Source organism: Mastomys coucha, unplaced genomic scaffold (genome assembly GCF_008632895.1).
Source record: "Mastomys coucha isolate ucsf_1 unplaced genomic scaffold, UCSF_Mcou_1 pScaffold14, whole genome shotgun sequence".
In the NCBI taxonomy this organism is placed as follows: Eukaryota; Metazoa; Chordata; class Mammalia; order Rodentia; family Muridae; genus Mastomys; species Mastomys coucha.
In genome coordinates this window covers 92,884,650-92,901,318 of record NW_022196896.1, presented here as the reverse complement: position 1 = coordinate 92,901,318, position 16,669 = coordinate 92,884,650, and the positions used below count along the sequence as shown (strand labels likewise).

The 16,669-nt window shown below is 34.2% G+C and overlaps 1 protein-coding gene across 6 annotated transcripts in view; it reads left to right on the top strand.

Annotated features, from left to right (window-relative positions):
* Positions 1 to 16,101, top strand: part of Kansl1l (KAT8 regulatory NSL complex subunit 1 like) — a 101,548-nt gene extending 85,447 nt beyond the window's left edge. For 3 of the 6 annotated variants that reach the window (XM_031367806.1, XM_031367802.1, XM_031367804.1), the window contains exons 8-15: positions 130 to 237; positions 7,509 to 7,637; positions 9,318 to 9,439; positions 10,134 to 10,258; positions 11,562 to 11,616; positions 12,801 to 12,913; positions 14,119 to 14,287; positions 15,105 to 16,101. In XM_031367806.1, coding sequence (XP_031223666.1) covers positions 130 to 237; positions 7,509 to 7,637; positions 9,318 to 9,439; positions 10,134 to 10,258; positions 11,562 to 11,616; positions 12,801 to 12,913; positions 14,119 to 14,287; positions 15,105 to 15,335 — 1,052 coding nt within the window. In that variant the 3' untranslated portion in view covers positions 15,336 to 16,101. The remainder of the gene's footprint in view (positions 1 to 129; positions 238 to 7,508; positions 7,638 to 9,317; positions 9,440 to 10,133; positions 10,259 to 11,561; positions 11,617 to 12,800; positions 12,914 to 14,118; positions 14,288 to 15,104) is intronic. The other 3 variants (XM_031367808.1, XM_031367807.1, XM_031367805.1) reach the window with 2 other exon arrangements.
* The last annotated feature ends 568 nt before the right edge of the window (positions 16,102 to 16,669 follow it).

Below are 16,669 nucleotides of genomic sequence, written 5' to 3'. Positions count from 1 at the left end.
TTCTCAAAATTCTTATCGTGTAAATTTTCTCCCTAAGCTTATGTGCTATTTATTGAAAGGAAAGAAAGTTAGTATTATGCTGTGGAAAATGGTGTTTACCAAAAATAATTTTTTCCTTTGTTTTTTCAGAAATTCCCCTTCATCTTCATTTTGAGACCTTATTCAAGAAGACCGACATAAAAGGAGAGCTTGCTGAAAATAAATTTGTAGGTGACTGTGTCCTATCACCACCACCTGGTATGTCCCATCTGCAAACTGTGTGCACCTGTACATGCTTTTACACTGTCTACATTCATCTTTTACAGTCTAAGTGAATAAAATTTAACAAAAGAATAAATGCAAATCCTTAATTTTTAATACTTTTCCATAAGTCACACATGTACACAGAGATGTTTCATTGCCTACTGTTTGAGGCCCTTGGTCCCAGGACATGAGGCACAGAGGGGAAGGGTGAAATTTGAGAAAGAGTGGGAGGAGGGGAATGAATAAACAATGAATGAATGAAAGTTACAAAGAAAAAGTTATAAGTAGAACACAGTCTTCTTAAATGGTAAAACTAAGGATCCCAATGGTTTTTATTAGCTCAGATATTTAGTGCACTGTAAATTAGTTTTATATAGCAGACTTGGTGATCTTAATGTATTGTATCGCTCATTAAGAGCACTGAAGAGTGAAAACAAACATAAAAGGAACCAGTAGTGTTGAAAAATGCAGTATAACCACAGAAACTAGTCAAAAACCACACAATAGATTTTACCTTCCCTATATTAGGAAGAGTATAATCATGAAATGATCTGAGAACCATTCTAATATATAGTACTGTTAGTTTTCTGAGTACAAAATTTTATACACTTATTTCATAACATAAATCACAGTAAATTGTAGTTGGCTTTAATAATTTTAAATAAAAAATAAAAATTTATATAATAAAACCTCAAGGAAATTTTATGAGTTTATGAGTGCTCTGAAAAGGAATGAACACACATTAGAAGCAACATGAGATGAAAAAAAATTCGGCATATTCTGTCTACAAAGCTGTAATATTTAGTATAAAAAAAAAAACCAAACATTTCCAGGTAAAACATATCTTTCTGCAAAACTCCAGATGAAATAAATAGATCTTAAGTGAGTTTTGTAATAAAATCTAGGCATTTGGGGGCTGAGGAGGGAGGCTGTGGGCTGCTCAGTGTTCAAAGACAAGACCACTGGAAGGCAAAGGGAGAAAACCAACAAAAATCACCACCAGCTTTTCTAATTGCAGTAGTAATTACACAGATTATGTGAAGGAACACAGTCTTCATTCAATGAAATGTCTCTAGAATAAACAAGGGTTTACATTAAGAAAACTTTAATAATTTGCACGAAAGATGTTCCTGTATGGAGGGAAATAAACTGTTCTGGTTTGAAGACACTTCCTAACTTAAATGTCTGTTTTCTGTGTCTCACTGTATACAGAGAACTTTAATTAGAATCACAAAGGGGTTTTGCCATTTTTCTTTTGATTTTTGGGACAGGGTTTCTGTTTGCACTGACTTGTCCTTGAACAAACTCTTGAGATCTGCCTTCCTCTGCCATCCCAGTACTGAGACCAAAGGCATGCACCACTCACTATACTTGGCAAGAAAGTATTTTTAAAGTTATATTAATAACATTTTCCCTACAATCCCAGCAGTCAAGAGTCTGACAGAAGGATGCCTGAATTAGGGAAGCCTGGGCTACAACAATTACTCCAGGCCACAGAATGAGACAGCTCTGTTATCCTCACCTCTTGGACACCTTTTCTCAGCCTCTTAAATCCTGTGATTCTTGGTGTATATGCCACCAGGCCTGGCTGAAATATTCTCTTTAAACAAAATTATTCTGAAGTTTATCTCAGAGAAAATGTTGAAAGATAGCAAATATAATTTTTAAAAGATCAAAAAGTGTAATGTATCAAAATGCCTTATAGTTATAATCACTAAAGTATGATGGTACTGAATGAAAGGAACTCAATTCATATAAACAAAAGGCCAAAGCCCAGACACACACAAAGACTTACTGTGTATTCTTAAAGTGTAGAAAGGAAGCTTAGTCAATAAATATAAATGACAAGGGGCTATAGGTAGTTTAGCTTACAAACATCTGTAACTCCAGTTCCAGAGGAACTTTATGCCCATGCAGATGACACACACACATACAGACAAAACAATCATACATATAAATCTTTAAGCCAATGACAAGAACAGCAAATGCTTGATGTAGCATTATATGCCAACAGTATCTAAAGGCAGGTATTGTTCTTGAATACAGATCACAGCAAGGTACAATCTAGCAGAGTGAGTAGGCCAAAGGCTGTACACTGAGTAATGCCTTTTATTGGTACTCAGTATAATTCAATACAAAGATATGCTCATATAGCACATTAAAACAAATTTGAGATGACTCCTTATATAGAATCAAAAAACCTAGATGTGCCTGGTGACAATTATAAAGAAAATGAAAGTATAACATTTACTGAGGACTTGGGTTAGACTTTGTGAATGTCAAGCTATTGATAAGTTGAAATATTTTAAATAGTTTCTATTACTACAATAAAAACAATACTCAGCACCAAGGATTGATACAGGCCATTTAGGAGGCACTAAAAGTCACTTATAAGACTCTTAAGACTAAATTCACTACTTCTGTGCTTACAGAGAATATTTACTGAGCTACAAACTTTGAATTATGATTCAATTGTTTTTTTAAAAAAAATCTAATCTAATTTTAAATATAAGTCTTTATTTAGAAATGTCTCTGCATTTTGTGATCATGTAAGATTAGTAACAACTTAAATATAACAGAATTATGTTAATTGGTTAAGTATACAGTAGAATATGCAATTTTAGAAAATATCTTAAACTGCATCTAAGGATATAAACAATACTGCAATGGAATGGAATAAAATTTTAGAAATCTGTATTTTTTTTACAATTATTGCCATGTAAAATGTTATTATATAAATCATATTCAATATAAAGAATCTGTTAGAATTCTGATGAAGTATAATTAATTAAATATATACAAACTTAAAAAAATTAACAAAAACACTTTGCAGAGAATCCAAATATGAACATGAATTTTTTTGTTGTATATTTAATATACAACATTGTCATTTTAATAATACATTGTGGTCACTTAACTATACCTATACTTTATCAGATTTGAAGATTTGTGCTGGCATATGACACAAATAAAACATCTAGATTTATTTTAAAAAGTTACAGCATAAAGGTCGGCAAAAGAGACGAAAGAAGATTGGTCATTAGTTTCCTATGCTAAAGAGAGGTGTAAAACTCATGGGTGATCATCATTAAAGAGTCTCTTTTTGCGTTTTAAAGTTTTTCATACTAAAATAAAAATGCCTAGAGCAAAGAGAAATTACCTATGCTTTAAGCAACATAAGTAGTATTAAGCAACATAAGTAGTACTATAGAATATAGGTTATATTCAGGCACTTCTATATGACATAGTTCTGCTCATTGAGATTAATTCTGAAGACTTTAATTGTAGTTGCTTGTGATAGTGGTAACAGCTGGGGTCTAGCAGCTACAGAATACCTAAATGGTCAGAGAAATGTTACACAACTCAACAATAATGAGGAACAAGGTATGAGAGATGAAGACTTACACATCTAATTTAAATGATGATTTCATGTTTGACATGTGTAGATTATAAAATGTACATATTTTGAGTGAAAGGGAATATTCAAAAATGAATATATACTTTAGAGAAGGCAATTTTGTTTCTTCTAATGGTGGTTATGCAGTATAAAGGTTAGGCAACAACTGATATTGAACCTAGCAATAATGTATGATATGTCATATGTCACATGTAATGGAAAAATTTAAACATGTGAGAATATACTTGAGTTTTATGTTGCTATGCTACTAGGCAAATCAATGCAATATTCTTTTATCTTTTATCAGTTTCTTTTCCCTATTCTTATTCCCTACCATTCTCAACTCAAATGTGCATTACAATTCTTCCTATGCCTAAAATAAAAGTAGAGTTCCACATTGGGAAGATCTTTGTGCTAAGATACTGTTAAATGCTGAAAAATCATAGATAAAGCACCAGAAATTACACACACACACACACACACACACACACACACACACACACACACACCCCAAAAGAGAAAGTCAACAAGAATAACACTCTTACAGGGTAACATATAAAGACGCTTGATAACAATCTATAATAGCTCTTCCTAAGGCAAAAAGAGAGGTTAAGGGGGATGAAAAACAGAGAAGAATTCTAGATAAAAATGCTGAGGGCCATTTTGGAACTTACAAAGAGATGAAGGTTCCAGATCAGCGTTCTTAAAACTCAACATGCAAGTACATTACTTGAAGACTATTGTTAGACTGCAGACTCAGATTCAACAAGTTTGGTATGGGACCCAGGACCCTGTATTTCAACCATATCTCAGCTGACTCAGATGCTGGCACACTCATCTAAGTTGTTACATACATGTTGACTTTAAGTAACTGAAATAAACTCATACTGTGGTGCTTCCAAGTCTGTACAAATACCGTGGTATTCCTCAGAGTAAATGTGTGAGATAAGCAGACAGGTCTTTGCCTTACTACAGCACTTTACCCTGTTGTTATTATACTGTTTCATACTTACAAAGTCATGTTGACTACAGATGAGGAAGTAGGCAAAGTCAAGCTGCAAAGTTGAGTAACTACATGATTAGTCTAGTCAAGAGGAAATGGAAGCAAAGCCGAGAGAAAGGCCTGTCTATATCCAAGTGTTACAGGTTATGAGTAAGGGAGAAGACCTAAGGAATGTACCACGTGATTAAAGCCCATTAAGATTACTCGGATTAACTGGTGAATCAGTCTATACGTTAGCCAGTAATATTCCCTGATTCTTGACAACTGAGTGGGTATGTAAAGACCTTACTGTCATGCAGAAGAGGATCTGAGTATGAGTACAGAGCACATGAAAATTCTTTGTATTGTTTCAGGACTTTTTGGATTACAGTATGTCAGAGTTGTCTAACTTTGTTTTTAGAGTGAATAGCTGCAAGGAGTTAAGAGAAGCTTGACCTCTAAAAGAAATATAACCTATAAGAGGAGTACAACCTCAAGCAATCTAAAACCACAGGGCTCAGGCTCCTTCATGCTTGTTTTGAAATCTCTTTATCTCTACACTAACTCCAACAGAATACCCTATTTATTACAGAAAGTCTAGTTTTTATTTCTCTTCAATCATCATAGCCAATGATATTTAGATTACAGCTTGTTACCTCTATCCTTTTAAGGTACACTTTAGGGAAGTAATGGAAGACCCTTAAGCTCCAACAAGACAGACTGGATCCTACTGGTTTTCACCAAGCTATTTCCAACCTTTATACAGGCTATTCTGTCCCTTCCCCCTCACTATGACCTATAAGGCAATGAAGATAATTAGAGGGTTAGATAGGACTTGCTTATAATCCCACCTCCCAGTAAAGATGCACCACTGATGGAAACTTCTTGGCTGTTAGAGATGCTATCTAGGTACATGAAGATTGCTCTTGTCCATAACCTTCTATTTAACATCTTTCTCTCCTTTTGTTGAATAGGAGGGAATTTTAATGTCTTTAGAATTTTGCTGTTTTTCTGGTCATTATTTTCATATATCCAGTTTCATTAATCCTCATTCCTTTACAATAATCTTTTAAATTTCTTTCCTGTAACCTTTAGGGTTTATTTATCTGTTTGTACTATCATTACTTAAACAGATTTTTTTCAAATCTGTTTGGCATTCAAGTGAATTCTTTGAAATCTGAAGAATTAATGTAAGCAAATCAGGAAAACTTGAGGGTTGTTCCTTCAATTGCTCTTCTTCGTTTACTGTGGTTTCATATTTAGTTTCGTTTCTTCATTCTGTTCTTTCAACTGGACAAGCTTTTCCAGCCCAGATTTTGATTTTCTAGCTGTGCTGTGGTTATTTCATTACATGGCTAATTCATGAAGTTAAAATCTGATTATATTCTATATTTCTTGGGATTTCTCTGGAGCAGCTTACAGGTCATGCTTTTTTCTCTTGATTGTTTTAGAGATCTGTTAACCTATAACCAGGGAACCCTCTAAAATTCTTAAGGTAGTTTGTTCACGTCTAGATTGTTATTTATGGTGTCAGTATGAAGACTTTAGGAGTTTGTATACTCACATTTGAAGGTGATTTTTATGGCCAGGACTGTTCTATTTACAGTTAGTGAACAAAGCAGAGATTTGGACTCAATGCTATTTTCAGATTGTAGTTGGGAAAACAAAGAATATTTTAAGTGGGGCATTATGGGGAGCTTACCTTAACTATTCATTTCTCTGTGAAAAGCTAGATCTTGTTATCTGAGTGATAGCGAACCTATGAAAGTAGCCTAGCTGAGTGAGATCTGTCCTGGCTTTCACAATCTATTAGCTGCTCCACATCAGCTTTCTGTTGCCATTTTATTTTCTTGTAGGTCTAAAACAATACCAACCACATTTTCGTGGCAGTCTTCTTCCCTTGCTTTGGCTTTCTTCTGCTAAATTCCACAGGATGTTTGGCAGAGAGTCTTCATAAACTCTTATTCATATTCTTCTTCTTTTTTTTTTTTGCTGACAAATGTGTTCATCTATGCAATAATATAAGCTTCTCTATAAGGAACCTGGACTGTTACTTGTAGGGTGATCTGCTACCTTGTGACTAGATTCCTGATAACTGTTGGCCTGTGACTTCTGTTTTGCCCTTACTGTAATTGACAAATGAGTCTTCATATTTTTTCTATTCCATTCTACATTTCCAAACCTTCGTTTCCCAAAAGGAGCCAATATACTAACTAGACCAATACTTGACCTAGGACGTTCAGATGTACAACACTCATGATGATAAAGCTAACATTTATGGCATATTTTCCATGAGACACCTATTTCAGTAATTAATTTATTGAATCCTCATATTCTCAAGAGAGCTGCTATTATAAATATATTGAAGAAACTGAGGCAGAGATATCAACTTAAATCTTGTTTAAAATTCAGGTTTTTAAAGTTAAATAACAGTGGTACTCATTATCACAGTGGGATGAAATAAGGTTCTCGCTTTCACAGTCATGTCTCATGACCATGTTGACACTGGGTGCTGAAGTGTTCACAGATTTAAGGATAACAGTGCCAGTATTTAAATTGGCATTCAGACAACATTCACAGATCTGAACCAATGCTCATTGATTTTGAAGACATTGAAAACATAGAACCTTCTTTTTAATCCACTTACAAATAAGTAAAAATAAAAATGGAAATTGGACATTTCATTTTCAGGGAATGCTGCTGTTTCATTTATTTTTAGTTTAAGAACCATCCCTCTTGGCAATTGAGTTTTTATTTCATTTCATGTAATTTTGAACTGATAAATTAAGAACTTCAACATTTTAAATAGAAGCATATTAGCATGTTCACTGTCTCTGTTAAAGGAGAAAAACTTCACAGCCTCTCTTTTTTTCCCATTTGTTTTAGTACAAGGTACTTCTCTGAATCAGTGGAGAAATGGATATTCACCTATATGTAAGCCTCAAATAAGGTCACAGTCATCTGCACAACTATTACAGGGAAGGAAAAAAAGACACTTAAGTGAAACAGCATTAGGTAGGTTACAATGAAGGTGTGACCATTAGTTTAAATATTAAAAATAAAGAAAAATATTTTTCAAAGAACCCTTGTCTTGTGAAATTTATAATCCAGACCAGTCACTATCTACCTAACACAACTGTGTCCCCATGAGTATATCCATGTGCTTAATTTGGAATTTGTAAATTGGCTATCTGTCCACTTTATAGCATTTATTTCTTCCCTGTTTTCTGATTACTTGTCTTCTGTGAGCTGTCATCTGTACTGAATTGAGTCTCCAAGGATATATTAGAGTCAGACTGGGACAGCGTAAGGTTCTCTGATAGCAATTTATGAACATTACTAAATGTTTTAGATTTTGAGAAAGTGGTCAGGATTTAACCAAGGAACTTCAATGACCCATTTCAATTCTCCTTAGGAGTCTCTCTCCTTCCATTTACAAGATAAACAAGATCTAACAGTTGAAAATAGAGGTGTTCTAATAATATTAAGGTGACCTGTTGTAGGGACTTTGGAGATTAGTTATTTTAGTTGTTAAAAACAGCAAGATGTATTCTGAAGGGAAAATACTCATTGTCCTAGTGAATACAATATCATAGTCATTAGTCAAATCTTTCCCAGGTGTAATATTTCAATAGCATGGACAAACTTAATAAATCAGAAAATAATTACATTCAAAATGTACCAATTTATAATTTTATACAGTACTCTACATTTATCTGTAGTATTATAGAGTATCTAGTTTCACTTTCAAAATGGACCTATAATTAGTACAATCTGATCAAACACATCGTGGCAGAAAATGAACAAGCTCTCAAATGCATCTAGAGATTTTGTTTGTCACTTAAGGGCCGACAAGAAAGGATCACATGGGGAAATAAATGATAATTTCTTAATCACAGACTATGAAATGTAGATTATCTTAAAAAATGCATGATATATCCAAATTTAATAGATATAAGGAGGATCATTAAAAGAAATCAATAAAATAAATAGACAGACCCCTAACAAGACATCGCCTTGATAAACGAATTCTTCTAGAAACAGAAAACTGGAAGATAATTCCTAATTTCTATGTGTAGATTTTGATTTGATGAAAATACCATAGGGAATAGCAAGTAGGAAAATAAGCAGACCTTGACAGAGACATACATACTAATAAGAGTAGATATCAAATGAATATTGTGAGAAAATGAATCCATTAATGAAAGTTATTGGATGCTATATCAAATGAATACTAAAACCCTAGAACCTTTTGAAATTACTGAACTTGTTTAAATGAAATTCAATAAAAATAAAAACTTAGATGATCAACTTGAGGAGATCTCACAGAAATAAGACAGGCAAAAAATAAGGAAAAAGACAAGAGGAAACTAAAGGTGAGTCTTGACACTATAACCTCGATACAGTGCCTAAACAACAAGAATAAGGTAAAGATAACAGAAAAGACTACTCAAGGAACAATAATACAAAACTTAAGAGGCAGAAAACACCAAAGCCCCAGAAATTAGAAAAACTTGGTAGAAGAATATAGCTGAGATGCTTAGTTGATAATTTTCTTCTGTCTTCTGATTATGTCTTTAAAAACAAGCAAACAAAAACAAATAAGGCTCAATTACCTCTCACTTATTTAGGAAAATAATTCAGATACATGTGGTTATTTCTAACATGTGACATTCTGAAGGGCTCTTTCCACAGCAGGAGAAAGAACTAGATTTGAAGAATGTGCTTTTCAACGCTCAGAACCAGGGTCTCATTGCAATTTTACTGCTGTCTCTAATGCCAACGTTACATCAAGAACCCAGAATTCATCCTCACAAGTAGGTTGCTTTTAAGTCTTATACAGTAAAATCTAAAATAGTTTTATAGAATTTTAAAGTAAACAAGTTGGTTAAAAAAAAAAAAAAAAAAAAAACTGTCAGATTATTTCGCTAATCCATGCCAGACTTTTTTACTAGGATGTTTTAGAACTCTCTCATTAGGGAAATAGTAATAGTTAAATAAAACATTTTTACTTGGAAGCTAGCAACTTATTAATCTTTGTTTATAAACTTATGACCATGTCTGACATCCAAAGCTAAACACAGTTTTTCTAACAAACATATGGATTTGTGTTGTTCTTAAACAGTTTTATTTTTGTTTTTTGACTGGACAATAGAGAGATTACAGGTATGAAAGTTTAGATGGGGAGTCTGAACCAGGAGCACATACGTGAAGATCTGTAGCAGCCAACTTCACTCAGGAGCTCCCCAAATTTCATGGCCTTCCAAATAATTGTATATGTTTTTATACAAAATAAATACTACATATATTTTAAAGAGCTGTCTTTGGTTACAAAAGATAAACCCTCTTAATTGGCTTTCTTAGCATTTTATAATTAGAGTTCATAACAATGAATTTACAAAGATTATGTCACAGATACACTACATACTATTTTTATATAACTAATGAGGGAATATCACCATAAATAAGTAAAACATTACTGTAAAGTAGTACAATAATTCTGTGTTGCAGAGTCTTGCACGACGGAGGTTAAGAAGTGAGAGCTCTTATGATATAGACAACATTGTGATTCCCATGTCATTAGTAGCTCCAGCCAAATTAGAGAAACTCCAATATAAAGAAATACTTACTCCACGGTATGTATACTTACGTGTTCCCTTTGTTCTTTCTTTAGTAAACTTAAATTCAGAGACAAGTTATAACTAAGAGCACAAAAAAATGTATATTTTCCTTCCCTATTTACACAAAAGGGAAATGGTAAAAGGAAACTTTATATTAAACCAATTGACATTAGCATTCAAAATAGATTTTATCTATTGTGTATAGATAAAATTGATTTCACCTGTTGTTTGTACTTACTAGCATGGTACTTTAGCCATGTAAAAACTACCACAGCAAACAGTCTTTACCTTTTATGATAGAGATATACTTGGCATCAAAGAATTAAAAGAAAGCAACTATATTTGCATCTCTATTCACACTGTTAAGACAGTAATGCTTGTGAACAAAAATAAGTTTCTGATTTATTTCTAATTCAGTAATAAAAAAATCAAATAGAAAAATGAAAGGGAATGTCTAGGAAAATAATCTATGAAGGTAAAAATGGCTACACAGACACAAGTGTGGAAGGCCTAGCCAGACATGGAGGCTTGGAATAGTTTATACCAGAAGGCTGGGCTAGAGAAGAACCAGGTTATAGTGCTCCTTGAATCCATTTGCAATGACAGCAACAATGTTTTATAGCAACAACGAAAGCAGTCTCTTATAAATATAAGATATAAATATGACACTAGGAAATAGAAAATGCTGGAGATGAACACAGAACCAGGTACCAGCCATATTCTATGCATTGCCATCCATCTCCATTTTATTTCCCTTAAGTTCACTTCCTACTTCACGGTTACTCTGAGGAATAAGCCTAGTACTCTATTAGGTACTATAGTTACACATACACAGGATTGGCATTTTCTACAATAAGGAATGTTGTTGTAGTTATAGTGTTCCATAGCAACATTTTCAATTTACACTGGAAAATTCTGTGAGCCAGTTGTTAAGCAGGTAGTAACTAATTCCAAAGGGGGCATGACAAACATTTCCATACCAAAGAAAACTGGAAAATACTATGAATCATGTTAGATTTCTCCTCATTTTTGCTTGAGAGTTTATTAGATTACCACTGAGTTAATTAAAAGCCAGCACATAATTAGAACTATATAGAAGAACAACTATATAGAAGAGACTATTCACTGTAAGGTATAAAGATTAATCTTCTATTTTCTTTTTATAAAAGTATTGTTTTTCTCTTTAAAATGACAAACTATTAAAATTATGGAAGTCTTGAGGAAATAAAACCCTAATGTATTTAGCTGTTTGTTTATAGAAAATAAAATTGCTATATTTGGATGAAAGCTGTTTGAAATTCTTCTGTATTTTCAACAGCTGGAGGATGGTTGTTCTTCAGCCCCTTGATGAACAGAACTTAAACCAAGAAGAGGTAAGCTGCTTTATGTTTAATGGGATAATTGCGCCTTCTATATTATAAAGCTTTAATCATGTAATATTTAAATATATAAAAGGAAATATAAAACATGATTTTTTAATTTGAGAATAATTTTTTCAAAAAGGATAGTAATTTTTAAAAAAAGTTTCTTTGTAAATTTGACTACAAACATAATGTATAGCATAGTGTGTATCTCACAAACCAACCCAAACAAGAGGGCGATGTGGTACAGAGACAGTGCTAGTACCAAGAGTCACGGACAATAAATACTAATGCTTCTAGAGTAAAATATATATACATACACACACACACATATACATATATATATATATATATATATGTATCGCTAATGGGACAAAACACTAAGAGTAAATATTGTCAAGCATTTCAGATCGGGCTATGAACTGTATGAGGAGCTGCTTTTTCAGATTCATGGATACTGAAATAATTGGTAAAGGATTCTGAACTTGTATAGATTACATTAAGAACAATAGCAGGAATCAAAATACACTGTATGAAACTCTGAACTCTCAAAGAACTAATGAAAAAAAAAATAACAGTTAGAAGGGAAATACTGTCTCACAGCTGATTCCATCTTTAAGTAAAAATTAGAATTACATAGAAAGCACATATAGTTTCTATCAATTAACAATGCTTCTCTGCCCAGTGATCTTGTTTTTCAGCTATAGTATCATATCTTACTGTTAATTCACTTTGCTTTGCTTTTCATTGCACTCTTGCTAAGTCAGAATGATCCCTGTCGGGAGAAAGAAATTCCCCAGATAAGTCAGTAACTCAGTATTCATCTACCTCAATCAGTTTGACTTTTTTTTTTGACATTAACATGTTCTCAGAATGCTGTGTATTTCATAAAAGATAATCTATAGTTACTCAGTGGAATAAATAAAGTATAATACTATCTTTTTATAGATTGGGCAAGATAGCACATACCTGCAATCCACGCCCTCCAGAGAGAGGTTAAGGTACAAAGAGTGCATATTGAAAGCTAGCTTGAGCTACACAGCAAGATCCTGTCCCCAAACAAAAGCCCAAACAAAACAAAACAATCCCATAAGCTGTGACAAAGGGAGAGCACTGTGAGTCCAAGAACAGGCTACTTAAGCAGCGTCCTGCCCCCAGAGTCTGTCTGAATCTGTTGTGTTTCCAAATCTTACCAGATAGAAGATCTTTCTGATGCAGTCTTCTCCCTAAGACACAGGAAATACGAAGAGAGAGAGCAAGCTAGGTGGTCACTGTGGGAGCAAAGCAAATGGCACAGAAGAAACAACAGGCAAGTATTCGAAGTAAAACCATCAAAGCCATAAGATATGAGGAATGAACAGAAGCTAGCCATAAAGCTTGAGAAAGTCCACTGAGAAGGAAAACAAAGATACAGGGTCAGCTGTTGTGTGAAGTGGCATCTGCATATGCAAACGTACACTCAAAAAATATCTGGGAACTTATATATGAGTTTCATGTTGCTAGCCACAGTATCATTACTATTTATATTACCTACCTAGCAAGGACAGGAACATTATATAAGTAGTGTCATTTTATACTGGAATGATGGTACATGCCAGTAATAAGGAGGCTGAGGCAGGGGCTTTCCAGTTTAAAGCACAGTGGAGGCCTCTTCTCCAAAGCTTCCAAGTTCTCTCCATGTCCTTTAGTTGGTGAGCAGCACTAGGGCAGGAGCTTGCGTAGTTCATTTTAGCAGACATCTCAAAAATAGTACTATTTATTTTAGTATAAAAGGCAAATAGTCCATGGACTTTTTAAAAATATAAATATGGATATAAGTGTATTCCCAGAGTTCTACACTCAGGAGTCTGAGGCAGGATGATGATGAGTTAAAGCAGTTGTTGTAGAGGCAAATTTTGTCTTAAAAAAACAGAAACAAGCCCACAGGTAGACTTTCGGGGAGAATATGACAGTTATTAATTACCTATTTGAGAATACCTCTAGTGTTTTTGAAGTTCTATTTCATTTTTAATACATTCCCAACTAAAAAGGCAAGTTCATGTAAATGTATAATGGTCTCCTAACTTACTAGATACTTTTCAATTAGCTAGATAACAGTAAAGTCCTTTCTCTACTTAGATGCTCAGATGCACTGTAAATGTTTGCTGGCAGAGTTCTCCTAATATGAGCGAGACTAGATTCACTGTTCTTTTACACATCCTAGAAACACAACTTTCCAGAAATACAGAGGAAAATTGAGACTCGAAGATTTCATGTAGGATATAAAAACAGTTACAGAATAGCTTGAGAATTCAGAACTGTAAAGGTTTAGTGAATGGCCCTTTCTGTCATTTAAAACCAAGTAACAAACATGATAGAGTGCTTAGTGACAATGAAGCCCTGGGTTTAAACCTTGGATAGAACCTTTCCTAAAGACAAAACTGGGAAGATCATCAGATGACTGTGGGTAGAAATGCTGAGAAAAAAGGCAGTGCTGGCCTAGTGATACCCTGCATTCATTTATTTCCCTACTAGAACTTGCAGTAAAAACGCGGACGGGCAGGACTTGGTTCTGAAGGAACACTCAAGTGAGCCTGGCAGTGCTCAGCAGGGTACTGCAGAAAGTCCTTTGGAGCTCCCAGCAGAAAGCAACAGTCTGTGTGCTCAGGACTCCCTTTCTTTAAATGATAGTCAAGAAGTCAAGGTAAGCCTGAGTTATAGGACTGTGATTCACTTATATGTAGAAACTGTTAATTGTAAAGTGCCTCATTACAGACCCAAAGTCAGTGAGATGTTCAGTCTAATATGTCCAGGAAGGTCTATAGTGAAGCACCATAGTTCCATTACATTAACAATTTCTTTTTATTTATTTTTTGGAGGCATAGCATATCAGTAACAACTTTCATTTATCTATGTACTTACCTGTTAGAGAATGGGGAGTCTACCAAACTTGCTTTAATGAACAAATCTTTCCACTGGAGACTCACACTTGGTCCGGTACACAGTAAGCACCATTTCTATTTTTCCGATTCTAATGAGTTTGTCTCCACACAAATCCAGTCCTACTTTAGGAGAGTGTATCCTAGCGCTACACAAAGTTCATGTGTCTTTCCCCATTTGCAGGTATTGAAAAATAACTAGATCAAAAGTGGAGTGGAACTAGAGAAATTAATATCCAAGTTGTAGAAAATTAGGAAGAAAACGTCAATGTGTATCTGTAACAACAATGAGGTAGAAATGAAGTATAGTAAATGTGAGAAACCCTTACAGGGACTTTGTTCAGATAGCCTTACATTGAACAAAGACAGATGTTCTGTGGCAGTATTTTCTCTTCTTAGCAGAGGCAAAAATAAAGAAACAATTCCTAGTCAGGAAATTCTCAGGATATCCATTTGGACATGAGATGAAAACAAAAACCTCAACTTATATACTAGACGAATAATTATAAAAACTGACATGATAAATTCCTTAACAAATAATTAAATGAGATGAAACTTAACTGAAAATGTTTCCCCTTTCAGTCTTTGCGGTGGGAGCGGCGAGCTTTTCCACTGAAGGATGAGGATACAGCAGCCTTATTGTGCCAAGATGAAAGAAAGGATCAGACTGAAGGGGCAAGCACAGCCTTCCACGATGACGTCTTCTGCAGCTCTACACCCGAGCATGGCCACCCTCCAAAAATGCAGTTAGATGGGATGGAAGAATATAAAATCTTTGGTATAGGAGTTACTAATGTTAAAAGAAACAGGTGACAGGGAACATTTAAGAAAAATATGTAACTGAAAGGAAAAGAGGAAAAAACCTATACCCTCTCTTCTGGATCTTCACCTCCTCTGGTCACAGTTCCAGAACAGGAGGAAATGCCACATGTATCCATCTTCACTGTTCATGGAACATGTCAGAAGTCTCTTTTTTTCCTTCCTGAATCACAGAAGTAGCTAGCTTCTCACCTACACAAATGCTAGTAACTTGTGTTTGCCAATAATACAAATCGCAAGCACTAAGATATTAACTGCTGCAATTTGATGACAAGTCACACCTTGGGGCATTTGTTGAGGTAAGAGCCCCTCCCTGACAGTACCATTGATTTGCATCAAATGACAACTATTCTTTGTTTCTATTCTCATGGCAGTTCACTAAAATTGCCTCAATAATAGGTGAGAATATACTAGTGTGTATACATAATATATACACATACAATGCACACATATGTAGTCTTAAAACTGCATGTATGAACTACTCTATGCAATGTAAGTTGCCATGAATACCTAGTACAGGTGTTGACTGATAACAGACACCTGAAAACTTTGACTGTGGACACGGAGTTGTTTTTTCTTTTATTCTAAACATTGTTTAACCAATATAAGTTATTTATGGAAAATCTTATATCAGATAACGCAATATTCATTTATTTGAAATCATTGTTCTCTCCTGGACTAACCACAGGCTTTCTGCTTATTCCTAACAGAATTAAGAGAAGCAGCTTTAAGAGTTTAATATATTTATGCATTTAAAAACTATGGTCGTTGGAAATTCACTCTGAGTTTTACTTGCTTTATGTACCTCTTCAATACAGCAATTTAAAATGTAAAACAGCACACAAATCATAATATGGTTGTAATTCTAGCTAATGTACAGCTAGAAGCTTCTAATTTGGTTTTTCCTTACCACAGCTTACATAAATACCCACGCTTACAGGCATCCTAGATCAAGAATTCAAGTTTCCAAGACCACGACTTTACTATAGAATACTGAGGAGTGTACATTAAGGAAAATTCTTTTTGAAGCCATACCATTTTTTCCTAGATGAAAGTTAAGGACAATTTGTATCAACCACTTTTTGTTATGCAAAGAAAGGTTACTCAATTTGTAGTTCCCATACTACTGAAAGTCCTGGCCACTGAGCTGGGACTCTATGGGATTAGATACTTAAGGCTTTGTTGAGGATTAGAAATTAAACTGATCCTTGCAGTAGGGGGGTGGGGAACCATTTAAATTCAATACTTACAAACTTTTGCTTATAGTTTTACTGTACATTTATTTTTAAAGAAAAAGATAACAAAAGCCAGAAAAATACAAGTTGTCC